Genomic DNA, 14640 nt, shown 5'->3' with positions numbered 1-14640 from the left:
ATTTCAAAATAATGAAAAAAATCTTTATCAATATCTTATAAAAAGCAGAGTATTATTTTATTATTATTAGTTCTGCCAATGGAGGATTAGTTCCTCTCAAGTAGGATATTATTGCATTCATTTAATTCAATTTTTTATTTAATTTAGTCAATCAATGTGCAGAGTTAAAAGTTTGAATAAATATTTTATGATCTTTAATTAAATTTTTATTTAATGACTTCAAGAAAAAGCATTTGTCTATTTTTTTATTGATTACAACAACTAAAAAAAATACACAATTATATGTATTCTGAGACCAAAAGCAAAAACAAAATAATTGTGCTTGTTGCATCGTACTCAACCACTTGCCCTTACCCATCCTTTTCCCCCTCATTGTTTGATGACAATATTACTAATAATTGGGGTCTACCTGGCTCTTATGCCAAATTTGACAACACTAAAAGGATGCTAAGAAGGATTAATAGATGGTGTCTACCTAGGTTGGGGTAGTTTAAGTTGAATTTTGATGTGTTGCAAGACAATCCTTGGTTGAGGCAATTAGGGGGAGGGTCATAAGGATGCATATGAGGGAAAATGTGACAACTTACTCTAGGAATTTGAAGGGAAGTACAAACAACCAAGCTAAAGGGATGGCCTTACATTGGGGCTTAAAAGTTGCCCTCTCAATCGGATTGAAGGCTTTAATCATTGAAGGTGATTACAGACTCATAACTGGTGTGGTTAAGGGACTGAACAAGGTTAATTGGTCTATTGAAAGGGTGATCGAAGAAATCCACAAATTTCTTCTCAGATTGGAGCACTTTGAAATTGGTCACGTCTATAGAGAGGGCAACATGGTTGTTGATGCTCTGGTAGCATTGGGATTCCAAAATGAAGGATTGAGATACTGGAGGAGGAAGGATTCCCTCCCAAATAATGTTCAAATACTTCAGTGTGGAGAGTCCCTGGCATTGGATTCAAATGGCTAACATCCATCTCTTTCGGAGTGGACTTTTGCAGCACCTAACCGTTTGGGCTGAGGACTACAAGTTTGAATGCCAATGGCAGGAAAATCTGAACAAGGTGATGAGTTGTTCGAGGATGATGTGGAATCAGCTGATGTGGACTTCTAGGCGAGTGTGAATAGTCATGTTGAAAATGGCAGTTCCTTTTCACTGATGTGGCATTGGGTCCATCATTTGTGTCACATGAGCCTTTTAGTTTGCTACGATATGATGCACTAGCATCATTGTAGTGAGATGTGTGGGAGTCGAGGTAATAATGTCAAGGTAATCCCTAGGGAAAGAAAGGATATGGATATTAATTCCACTATCACATCTTATTGCATGTCATGCCACTAGCACAAGAGGAAGTTTAAGGAAAGATACAGGCATTTTTATGACCTCGACGGCCCACACAAGACTAGCTTTCACATTTACTACTGCATTTATGTCATTGAGTTCACAAAAAAAATTCATGTTCCTATGATTTTTTTGTGAAACCTTCTTACTACTTTCAGAATGGGGGGAAACCGTGTGCGTGTCAAGCCAAATAAGTTGGATGAGTTTGGGAATATCGAGATTGTATGGCACATTTGTAAGTAGGGAGGGGTTGATGAGTACCTTAAATCCTCTCCTTCTCTTACCACCTTTGGTGACCATTCATTCGACTGTATCTTCATCCTCGCATAGCTTTCCCACTATCCCTACAGTCACCCGCACAACAATGGCACATATTCCCCCAAAAAAATTTGTGACCTAGGATAACGGGATCCCTCTCATTCCCCCAACTCCACCCGTGATTTGGGGAGCTATCCCTACAGCCGCACTAAAATTCGTACCCAAGTTCACTGGAGAATGTCATAAAACTCCTAGGGAGCATTTACAAGATGTACCCACTGTCTGCACTTTCCATGGAATTATCGAATAGAATGTAGCCTTAAGACTGCTTGTAGCTTCTTTCAAAGGAAGATCTTTGGATTGGTTCAGATCATTGGGCCCTAACACTATAGGAGATTGGGATTAGCTGGGAGACTGCTTTTTCCAGAGGTTCTCTGATAAGGCGGACAGATCGTCTTTGATGCACCAATTGATCACAATAAAGAGGGCCCCTCAGGATGCTCTAACTTATTTCAATCTAAGGTTTCAATGGACCTGGCAGAGGATACCTTTGTCTACTCTCCCCCCAATGGATATGGCTTTCGTATTCTACTTAAAAGCTTTCAATTCCTACATATTAGTGATGATCTAGTCCCTAGGAGGCAATACGCTCCTGCAAGCATTTGACATAGCGGTCTAAGCAGAAAACAACCTAATCGATGCCGGGAAGCTAGCTCCTCGCCCTATCATGTCGGTTTTTCCTAAGATATCTCCTCAAGTCTTAGAGGAAGTCGCTCCCAGTATATCTGCTCCACAGTCTATATATTCATATCTCGCTCCCCCGCCGTCCTCTTTGGATGTCGAGGTCAGTGATATGAAGAACCTCCTGAGATCCTTCTCCAATGAGATTGTCAATCTAAAGAGAGCCCAAGTCTCACCCGCCAAGCCTCCCTTCCAGCAAATTTTTCGAGGGAATCGACCTCCATACCAACATAACTAGCATACAAATCACCGTGCTGACAAACCTTCCCAACTAAATGGCCAGATAGTCCCGGTCCCAAATCCATTGCAAACTCTCTATCCAGCTACTGGTAAAGAGCTGACTGTGGGTCAAAATAACCTAGCAGATGATACCAATTCCTGGTGCTTTCCGTGTAATAATGCTCATGTCCCGAGAAATTGCCCAAGAGGGAACTTGCAGCAGAAGGTTGCAGAACAAAGAAGTCTAGGTGTGACGTCGGACGAATCTGTGTATACATCTCTAGGTATGGATAATGTGAATTTTGTCACTCAAATGCAAGGAATCTCATTGCAGCAAGAAGCAGAGATCATCCCAGATCATGCACTTTTCTCGTGGATGGAGGACGAGGATGTCGTGTTCACCAACAACGCACCCACTTCAAAGGATGGAGCCCCCTTCGTGCAGTCAGAGTATAACCTCTGCTCTAAAAGGCGTTTCACGGGGGAGAATGTTGACATCTCAAGAGGAACACCCGCGGACAAGTCTGTTGAATGACCGGTCATCAGCTCTGCCTATCCGAGAAAAGACTTCATCCCCTATAAGCCAAAGGAGCCGAAGATTCCCACACCTCAAATAGTAGACGTGGTAGAACAATTGAAGAAAGCTCTGACTCATGTCTCTCTATGGGACCTTCTAAGTATTCATGAGCAAAAGAACTAGCTGAAAGAGGCCCTGTCTATTGGCGAAAAAGATGACAGCGAGAGCGCCCCCAAATCTCCACAGATCAACGAAACAGGTTTCCAACCCGCCGCAGGCAAGTCACACTCTTTGGTCGTGTTGACTAACCAGGTCCCGCCCCTTAAGGTTCAACTAGAAGGTAAGCCTAAACCAAACCCATTTTACCTTACCCTTATAGTTGGGGATAAGATATTACATAATTCCATGATAGATTCTGGAGCTAGCACCACTATCATGCCTAAGCAAATCGTCGAGGTTTTGAACATCAGGTATGAACCTTTGAACAGGGGGGTTATGCAGCTTGACGAGAATAAGGTCCAGAACATAAGTCTTATTAAAAGCCTTCCTCTGACCTTATTCATGTGTCCTAGCGTTACAGTGTCCCAAGAAGTAGTGGTCATCGACATCCCTCCTGTTTTCGGGCTCTGTCTTTCCCGAGACTTCACTGCTAAAATAGGAGGTTATATGTCCTTAGATTGGTCTCATCTCATCCTCCACACCCAACACGACGCCAAGATAAAAATCCTCTCAGAACCCCTCCATGCTAAGCATGTAGCTGACCAGGCCATGATTAATTTCGAGCCTACCCACACTTCTATATCAAATGAGGAAAGAAAAGTGGTAGAGCTCTTAGAAGATGAAGAAGTGACTAGGGAAATTCCACCCAAGCAGGGAATGAATTCATAGATTCTGATCCCTTTTCTAACTACCACACTATCGGCCTAGGTACCTATTGCATTTTTTATGAAAACCAGATCATCCTGAAGCTTACTAAAGAGTCATTCTCTGAAGAGCAATTATCTTCGACATTATGGACCCTGCACTTCGACGGTGCAAAATGCAGGATGGGCTCCAGAGCCAGAATTTGTCTCACACCTCCCTCAGGCGAACAAATTTTAAAGCCTTTCCGGTTACAATTCACATGTTCTAACAATGAAGCAGAGTGCAAGGGACTGATCCAAGGCCTGAGCCTGGCAGAAAGGATGGGCATTAAAAAATTGAAGGTCTTGGGCGACTCTGAGATGGTTATCCATCAAGTTCAGGGAATATCCAGTGTCAAACACGTCCGTATGAGATCCTACTGTGTCGTAATGTGGGATCTAATACAGAGTTTCAATGCTTTCAATATTGTAAATATCCCCCGGAAATTAAATATTGTTGCTAACCGGATGGCCACAATCGGATCACATTTTGACCCTGCCACATACTTATTCACCAGTCCCCAAGCAGTCTGTGTAGTCATTTGTCCGGCTATTCCTGATAATGATACTCACTAGCAAGTTTTTGAGAGCGATGAGAAGATCGCTTTATTCATCCAAAAATCAGGAGGATTTGCAGATCAGCTGCAACCCAAGATGAAAGAAGCCTATGGAGATCAGATCATCTAGCTGAAATCCAACAAGCTCCCAAACGGTTTGATCACTCTGGAGAACCTGTTTGACCACGATGACAAGCTCACAACCAACAAAGGCGATTATGCCAAAATGTTGGTAGGATGTGGGAGAGTTCTCAAGGTAGGAAAAGGTGTATCCCCTGAAGACCGAAAGAGATTGGCCCAGATTGTGATGAATATGAAGGTGTCTTGGCTTGGTCTTACGATGATTTAAAAGAATATGATCCTAGCATCATCCAGCATACCATTAAGCTTGTGGATGGAGCTAAGCCGGTCCGACAGAAGCAAAGGCTGGTCAACCCAAAAATTGAGTCTCTCATGGCTTAGGAGCTGAAGAAGTTGATCGAATCAAGGATTGTTCACCCCATAAAACATAGCACATGAGTATCAAATCTAGTGCCCGTAAGAAAAAAGAATGGAGATATCCGGCTCTGTGTAGATTTTTGAGATCTGAATCGAGCGTTTCTCACAGACCACTACCCTTTGCCATCAATGGAGAAATTACTGAGCACAGTAGTGGGGTCGGAAATGTTCTCGATGCTCGACGGTTTCTCAAGGTACAACCAGGTACTGGTAAAACCAGAAGACCAGCACAAGACAACGTTCACCACCAAATGGGGAACATTCGCATACCAAAAGATGCCTTTTGGGTTGTCAAATGTTGGAGCGACTTTTCAAAGGGTCATGGATTTGGCTTTCAAAGAACTCATTAACATGATCATTTTGATATACTTAGATGACCTGACTGTATTTTCCAAACACCGAGAGGATCATTTTGATCATCTTGAGCTAGTGTTCCAAAAATGTCTTGAATTTGGGATTTCCCTGAACCCAAAGAAGTGCATCTTTGGTGTCCCTCAAGGCAAGTTACTTGGGCATATAGTATCAAAAGAAGGTGTTTTCATTGACCCAGACAGAGTCAAAGCCATAAAAGACCTCCCTCTTCTAGTCAACAAAAAAGGAGTCCAGTTTTTTTGAGGCAAAGTCAACTTTGTTAGTCGTTTCATTTCGGACTTTGCAAAAATTATAAGACCCATCATCCTAATGCTAAAAAAGGATATACATTTCAAATGGACCCCTAAAGACAAAAGAGCCTTTGACAAAATCAAAGATGCTATCTGTTCAGCCCCTATGTTGTCCAACCTAGATATATCAAAGCACTTCATAATGTATGTCTTCTCTGGCCAGTATAGCATCGCCATGGTCCTAACCCAGAAAGATGTCGAAAAGGAGGTGAACATCCCATATCTTTCCATTCAAATACCAACAAAGAGTATGAGGCCAAATACAACTTTTTTGAAAAACAGGCCTTAGCCGTAGTGAAAGGACTGAAGAAGTTCAAGCATTTCATCGCCTGTAATAAAACTACGATGTATGTAGCTCATCCTGCGATGTGGGAATACATTATGGAGGGGGACATCACCAAAAAAAGAGAAAATTGGATCACCAAGATCCTGGAATATGATGTCGACGTCAAGCCAACAAAGCTCATTCACAGGAGGGGCCTTTGCGAATATATAGTTCAGGGATGTGAACCCCGTGAAGATGAAATGACTGCGGAGGAGGATGTTATGTTTTCACCTAATGCTCCACAAGCTTGCTAGATCGAGGCCAGGAACCAATTCATGAAGACCAGGATTTTTCTCGAGGATCTCCCTCCCGAAAAGAGAAGGTTTTACAGGCTCCAAAACAACGATTTCCATTTGATAGACGGAGTACTCTTCAAGAGAAATTTTGATGGAATCCTGCTCTGCTATGTAGGTTGGAGCCAAGCAAATAAAATCCTACATGGATTCCACTACGGCTCCTCGGGAGGCCATTTCTTCGCACCTACGACTACTATCAAAATTACCCAAGTCGGATATTTTTGGCCTTCTATGTTTAAGGACACGCACAATTTGGTAAAGGAATGCAAAGAGTGCCAGTATTATACTGGCAGGAGTAAAAGAGCTGCAATGCCCCTTAGGCCTGTGTTAGTAGAAGAGCCTTTCATCCAGTGGGGTCTTGATTTCATTGAAATGATCAACCCCTTTAGTTCGGTCGGACACAAGTGGATCTTGACCGCCATCGATTATTTCACCAGATGGTCCGAAGTCGTTCCTTTGAGGAACTCATCAGAAAATGAAGTGTTAGCTTTCCTAGAAGACCTGGCATGTCGATACGGTTCTCCCAAAACCATCATATCGGACAATGCGCACGCATTCACCGGCTCGCGAATTACCCAATTCACCCTCGACAGAAGTATCTATCTTAAAACCTCTTCTAATTACTATCCTCAGGGGAATGGACTTGTTGAGTCTACTAACAAGAACTTGATCAGACTTATTAAAAGAATAGGTTCTGAATATAAGAGGGAGTGGCACCATCATTTGAGAAGCGCATTATGGGCAGATCGCATAACACCTAAACAAATCTTTAAAAAATCCCCATATAAGCTGGTATATGGAAAAGATGCACTTTTCCCCACGTCTCTAGAGATCTCAGCCCTACAGCTACTGAAGTCCATGGAGGTGGCGGAGAACAACCCTATGACCATAAGATTAGCGAAGGTTATGGAGCTAGAAGAGGCAAGGGAGACAATCTTTGCGGCTCTCCAAGACAGGCAGGAAACCATCAAAAGGTGGTTTGACAGCAAAAAGAGCTCCAATCTGATTTTCAGGCTTGGGAACCTCGTGCTGAAATACAATGAAAGGGCGGCGAAGCCCAGCCAACACGCCAAGTTCGATTGCCTGTGGGAAGGGCCTTTCCGCATTCTAAATTGCAAAGGTTTCAACGCATTCAAACTCGAAGACATTGATGGAGACCCCCTCTAGATTCCGGTTGATGGTTTCCACCTCAAGCCATTTCACTAAGCCTTCTCTTCTCGTTTAGTGTATATATTGTATATATTATGAATAGTTCTTTTGAATGCCTAATTTATTTCATTTATTCCCCATGCTAGTGCCAAAGTGAAAGAATTTGCAAAGAAAAAGAAAGTTCATTATATTAAGCATTCTGGTATTTTTGTTACAATTAGAGAGCAGGCTCTTGGCCCCCCTTTTTACAAAGCGATGAAGCAAAAGTCAAGTAACAGTAGGTCATCGTTGGTTCATTGATCTTTTGCGTCCTCATCTTCATCCATGAAGAGGTCTGAGTCCTCACCATCATTAGAAGAGTCCCCTCCTTCTGACCACTGAAGGTCGAAATCGCTTCTAGGCTCCCCAAGTAGGAAAACAACAACCAGGTTCGGTAGTTCAAGTAGTGTCAGAACCCGAGGGAAGATATAGTCCCTGAATTCAGTATACCATTCGGTATCTTCAGGGACGAGGACTATCATATTGACACGCAAAAGGAATTCCGCAGTAAGCTCAACGCAATACCGATGGGAAGATAATGTCATTGTTTTCAACCCACCAACGAGCGAATGCCAAGCTACTTCCTCATTATGAGTGACAAACCTTTCCAGGTCAGATGGCAGCGGGAGTCCTCGGAAAGGGACATGATATGCAATCACATCCTCCAGTCTGCCCAAGTAGTCTGGGGAAAAGAGAGCCCTGGTCAATTGCAAAGCTAACAGCCCCACCTAACCACAATCCAGCAGTGAAGCTATTAAACGCGAGTAGATGTCTATGTTCACTCGGTACCGGTCTGCATTATCAATAAAGTCCTCCCTTAACACCCACTTAATGGCAGCAATCATTAGAGGATTTTTTCTTTGTGTCATTAACTACAATCTTCGATCAGAGATATTCCCTAAGAAAGCGACCTGCGCTTTGCTGCTAACAAGCCTAACTGGAGTATCCATGGTTGTAGGAACTCCATCATTGAAGATTACACTATACGTAAGGAATGTTTGAAAAGACATATTTATAGCAAAATTGTAGCTAGAGATGACGAATGCTTAAGGCGCCAACCTTCCCAAACTCCAATGTTCCTGTCATGTTTCCATTAATTCACATCAAGCGAATGAGCCTGGATTCAAAGTTGGCAATGTCCTGCCAGGTACCTCGAAGAAGGATTCAATGTAAGCAGATGCCACGCGTATGTACAGGTACATTGCGTTTTAAATCTCAACATTCGTAGGACTATCTCCATTTTAAATCTCAACCTTCGCAGGTACATCGCGTTTAATGGTACATCGCCATTAAACATTCACTTTTGTGAAAATCTAGGCGTGCAGGGCATTTAAGAGTGAAGTTACTCCCTCTTCTTCATTTCATCATCTTTTCATAACCTAAGTGCTTTTCTCCCTCAAATTGTTGAAAATTTTGACAGAAGGAAAGTTATAGCTTGCAATGGAAGCCAAAGCAACACCTTCAGGCTCCGCCCATGGAGGTTTCTAGGTGGATGGCTTTGGAGAACTCATATTCTTTACATGTCATTCCTCCAAAGGTAGAGTATCTAAGAACGAAGATCAAGACCAAAACAACCACTCGAAATGCGTCCGTTGTTCTAGACTCTTTGGAGAATGTTTTCGAACCCGAGGTTCATAAGCAACGTAAAAGCCTCAGAGAGGCCACATGCAGCAGAATGCTCAATCATAAAATAGAGCCTCAATCCATGGCAGTTCGTTTCTAGAATAGTGGCATCCCCCAGTTCATGGTTCCCATGGTCCCATATTTCCCTAAGCTCATAGCGGCTTGCGCCGATGTTTTCGACCCCGCCATCTGCTCTATCAACGACTCCCTCTTGAAGGTGGTGATATCTCCAGAGGCTATTAGAGACATGATGTGCTTGTTGGAATTTGGCATTATAACAAGCAAGGAGAGATTGTTGGCATTTCAATAAGGATATTGAGAAGGTTGTTGATGATTATGGATAAAACTGATTAAGGATGTTTACTGTCTTAGTATTATTATTTTGTCATTGATGTCAAGAAATTGATTTTCTAATTCAGTATGATGTTGCCATATCTTGAGAAGTATGATTTGATGAGTATAAAGATGTCGGTAAAAGACACAGAAAGAATATGATGAATAAGGGGAGGAATAAGTTAATCAATGGGCAACTATTACCGAGTTAGACAATGATGAGATCGTGATGTTTAGATTGTTTTGACATCATACATATGTTATTGATTGTAAGGTTAATACTATACTATGTTACCAAGCAAAGAACCTAGTCGGTAAACCCTAAGGAACCCAGTTGGTAAACCCTAAGGTTATCGCTATCAGTTAATGAAGGCAGAATGTCTACCGAGTGAAGTTTAGTATTTACCGAGTTGCAACTGAGTAATAACATAATGCATTAAATGATTACAAGCATTATTTAATGAAGGAAGCTGATGAGCTGGCTATGATTAAATGATTGGTATGTTGTGAATGAAGTTTGTTAAAGAATCTATGGCAAAGGAAAATCGGCAAGAAGATCTACAACTCAGATTGAACTGCAATACCCTAGCACAAGTTCCAAGAAATGTATGCAAGTTCCAAGGTGAGGTAAAACATTTTCAGATCGAAGGATACATTGAACCTGGTCTAAGTTTGAAGATCTGATGGCTATGATTGATCATGGGAAATGTGATCAAGGAGATTAAGCGGTTGGCGAATTGTTTATAAATAGGGAACTATTGATAAACAATGTATACGGGCAAGTGTATGCACAAGGATGCTACATAGTGATTACCGAGCACAGAAGCTTGAAGACCTGTTTTGAATAAATAGAGTATAGAGCCCAGCACATGGACAAGATTAATTCTATGTCTATATTGTATTGAGCAAATAAGAATCTGCTTTAGCATTTTAGATGTGAAGTTGCAGATAGATTTTTATTACTGTTATTTTGTAAAGTGACAGAAAATCTCTTAACAGAGTGGACTTAACAGTCTTATTTGTAAAACCCTCTAGCAAGGTGACATTCTAATTGAGTGTTTGAAATCCTTTAACAAGGTCACTTCTAACAAGGTGAAGATCCTAACAGATCTGAGGGAAATCCCTTAACTGGGTCACATCTAGCAATGCGTTTGTAATCTTTAACAAGATTTTCTTTTAACCGAGCATACTCTAGAAGAGTATATTTCTTAGTGGGTCCGAAATCCCACAGTGGTTTTTCCCTATTTGGGTTTCCATGTTAAATCTGGTGTTATGAGTGTTATGATGTTTATATGCTTTTGAGTTTGCATATTTACCAGTTTTGGTTATATTACTGAAGTATATGTTACTGAGGTTCAATCTGATGTTTTTATGGAAGATTAAGTTTGTATGATTCACCCCCCCCCCCCCTCTCATCTTATTAGCTTGGCATATTTACTTGTCTTTAAGTATCAGAACTATCAATTGGTATCAGAGCTTTGGACTCCAGAAGGAAAAGTTTAAAGGTACTTGAGGCAAAGATCCAAAGATGTATAAGAGGGATGCACCGAAGTTGAACAAATCAAGTTTCTCTACATGGCAGAAAAGGATGAAGCTGCACCTATCAGGAGTTGGAGAATATGTTGTATGTTATCTGGAGAATGATTTCATCACACTGAGCACCTATCCATTGACAATGGAAGAGATAAAAGCAAAGCAAGAACATATCCAAGCAATGATTGAAATAACATCTGCATTGACCGATTCAGAGTTTAATGATCTAGAAGGCTACAATGATGCAAAGGCAATGTGGGACAAGCTCATATCAGTGTATGGAGAAGATGAACATGTTCAAAGAGCAAAAGTGGATAGTCTAATAGGACAACTTGAATCTATGAGGATGAATGAAGGTGAAAACATAACCCAATATAGTACAAGACTAAAGGAGATTGTCAATCAAATCAAAGGAGCGGGTGGAACTATTGAAGAAAAGGATATAACAAGTAAGTTGTTAAGAACCCTTCTACTGGCTTATGCAATCCGAGTCTCTGCAATCAATAAATTGAGGTTTGTACCTAATATGCCAGTTTCTTTAGATGCTACTAGTGGTAAGCTACATGCATTTGAGTTAAGTAACTTTGATAACAGTGGGTCATCGGTAACTAAAGTTGAATCTGCATTTAGTTCTTTTCATCTTGATGAATCTAATGATTACAATGAAAGAAAGTATAAGTACTCTGAAGGAGATCATAGTGGAGCAAGTGAAAGATTTCATAAGAACATGGAGGAAGTACACAAACTGTATGAGGAAATAAGAAAGCAGGAGGAGTTTGAAGCACTATTAGCCATAAGGTTACCGAGAGGCAAAGGTAAGTATAAAGGAAAACTACCTTTGAAATGTTTCAATTGTGATAAGATAGGACATATGGCTTCTAACTGTCCTGACAAAGATTCTACTGAAAAGAGAGATTACTGAGATGATAGACAGAAAGATAATCATTACAGAGGACACTGAGACTTCAGAAGAAGAGATAGAAAGACATGCTCAATAGCCGATGAGGAATCCAATGATGATAAATCAGATGAAACTGATTCAAAGGAAGTAGTTTATGTGGCTATCAAAGATGGATCAGATGAAGAAAGGCATGAAGAAAAAGCCCTAATATCTCACATAAATACTAATGATTCTTGGATCATAGATAGTGGATGCTCACATCACATGACAGGTGATAAACACAAGTTTGTTATGTTAGAAGACTATGATGGAGGCTATGTAAGATTTGGTAATGAAGCCCAGTAGATGGACAAGATTAGTTCTATGTCTAGATTGTATTGAACAAATAAGAATCTGCTTTAGCATTTTAGATGTGAAGTTGCAGGTAGATTTTATTACTATTATTTTGTGAAAGTGACAGAAAATCTCTTAACCGAGTGGACTTAACAGTCTTATTTGTAAAACCCTCTAGCAAGGTGACATTCTGATTGAGTGTTTGAAATCCTTTAACAAGCTCACTTCTAACAAGGTGAAGATCCTAATAGATTTGAGGGAAATCCCTTAACCGGGTCACATCTAGCAATGTGTTTGTAATCTTTAACAGGATTTGCTTTTAACCGAGCACACTCTAGAAGAGTATATTTCTTAGTGGGTCTGAAATCCCACAGTGGTTTTTCCCTATTTGGGTTTCCACGTTAAATCTGGTGTTATGAGTGTTATGATGTTTATATACTTTTGAGTTTGCATGTTTACCAGTTTTGGTTATATTACTGAAGTATATGTTACCGAGGTTGAATCTGATGTTTTTATGGAAGATTAAGTTTGTATGATTCACCCCCCCTCCTCTCATCTTATTAGCTTGGCATATGTACTTATCTTTAAGTATCAGAACTATCAGTGCTACCCTATTTTTGAAGGGACGGAGGTTTTATCAGAAAGTTCAATGGAGGAATTCTGGGGCACTAGGAGAGATGCATTGACTTTCTGTTAAAGCACACTCAATCAGAGTCTATCTTCCGGACTTCCAAAGTTTCCCCTGTCATATAATGACCTAAGGCAAGAAGACCTCAAGGACATTTCTTCTACTCTTGTATGGTTGTGTGGTTATGATAATGACCGGGATATTACAGTCGCAATGATGGGATTTCTCTTTAAATGCAGGAAACAACGGGAACTATTTCATTTTGGCTTCTCAATTACTATGGCCAGGGCCATAGTTAAGCAATTATCATAATTCTAGCAGTTGCGGCGCTTCATATTTTCTTTGGTTCTAGTTCATCTGCTACTGCACCAAAATGAGGCTTTCTTCAGCCAGTTCATGCGGTTGGCTATTTGTGACGAGTCAGGGAATAGAATGTCAGTGTCTGCCTGGACACTCCTCTTGCTAGCCTCTTACGATGCATATCAGTTTTCAGACTTCTTCTAGACTCTTAGGCTCAAAGATATCGGTTCAATCCCAAATGAACCATTAGCCCGCTTCTCCTAGGTTCAGATGAACTGGATGCAGAATGAGTGTCCCCTTGCGACTGGTTCATAGGTCATGACTTTTCCTTCATTCGAGTGCATGGGTTCTCCGAAGAGCCATTCTGTCTGCCTACCTATGTTACCAAGCGAACCTTGGCTCTAGAAATCGTGCGACAGTTGGTGATAATTGAAAGGGTTATTGGATCAGGAAAGCATGATTCCTCCATCACTGAAGATGACAAGGCTATTGGCCCAATCACTCTATTACGGAGGAACATTACATAGGAGGTCTTGACATCTAAGATTGCACAACTCAGTCTGGTAGTTATTGATGACTCCTGGAGTTATGACCCTAATGACTACCTCAGCAAGAGAAAGAACGTTGTAAAGCATGAACCTCATAACTCATGGGAAGAGCGTACAAACCCCCGGGTTGATGACCCGAGTGTGTATGTGGGCCTTGATGATTTTCCTATTTTAAGACACCCCCCATGGTTGAGTTTTTATTTGCCCTTGCAAAGATTCAATCCCGCAAAGCCTATTCCCCGGATGATGCTAGAAAGTATGAAAACTTTAGCCTGACCCAAGAAAAAGAGGGAAGACTTTTGGGTCTACCGGCAAGAGGTGAGTCAGCCTAGAGCCAACATTGGAAATGCCCCTTTGGACGAGCGGTTCAAGCAGGAATGGCGTCAGTTAAATAAATCTGATGACGAGACAGGTGACAACTCCTCACGCGGGGACTCATCCCCTAAGGTGGCCCCATGACATAGGGTAGAGGTTATAAATGTTGAAGGGCAAGATCCAGAGCCTCAAATTCTCCTTCCTTTAGATAGTTCAACTCGCAGGCCCCATTCCCAGGTGGGTAAAAGGCGATTTGAGAAGCAGTCGCGTGACTCCCCTCTGAAGAAAAGGCAACATTCTAGTGCAGTAAGGAGGAGTCCACCTTCTCAAATCCCAGAGACGACCTCAGATCTTCAGCAATTGGTGCCTTCCATGACTCAAGTACATCCTCCTTTATCCTTGTCCCCTGCTCAGGTGGTTTCTTCAGGTGTTTCCATCGCCACAATGCAAGCCCCAGTTCCTACTGCCCTCACCTTGGCCCCTTCTGGGACACCGGTTGAACCCAAAAATGTATTCCCGCAGGCCTCCATTCCTTTCCCGACCTCTGCTTTTATCCCCGTAGCTTTTTCCACGCAGATGTCTGAAGCAACCTCTGTGTCATGTAGGCTAAGTTTTGGAGAGTC

General features: G+C 41.5%; 1 protein-coding gene across 1 annotated transcript; it reads left to right on the top strand.

Moving 5' to 3' along the window:
* Positions 1-5049: 5049 nt before the first annotated feature.
* On the top strand, positions 5050-7482 carry LOC131874267 (uncharacterized). Its single transcript, XM_059217557.1, has 2 exons — positions 5050-5226; positions 6949-7482. The coding sequence occupies exons 1-2, from the start codon at positions 5050-5052 to the stop codon at positions 7480-7482; spliced, it is 711 nt and encodes a 236-aa protein (XP_059073540.1).
* Positions 7483-14640: the final 7158 nt, after the last annotated feature.

Source organism: Cryptomeria japonica, chromosome 3, assembly GCF_030272615.1.
Source record: "Cryptomeria japonica chromosome 3, Sugi_1.0, whole genome shotgun sequence".
NCBI lineage: Eukaryota > Viridiplantae > Streptophyta > Pinopsida > Cupressales > Cupressaceae > Cryptomeria > Cryptomeria japonica.
The sequence above is the reverse complement of the archived record's forward strand: the minus strand, read 5'-3'. Positions and strand labels throughout refer to the sequence as shown.

What these genes read in the sequence shown, in the direction of transcription:
- LOC131874267 (XM_059217557.1), top strand. Translation starts at nt 5,050, where the DNA reads ATGAGTATCAAATCTAGTGCCCGTAAGAAAAAAGAATGGAGATATCCG. An exon ending in ATGCTCGACGGTTTCTCAAG is followed by an intron (nt 5,227 to 6,948) that starts GTACAACCAGGT and finishes TACTATCCTCAG; the next exon opens with GGGAATGGACTTGTTGAGTC.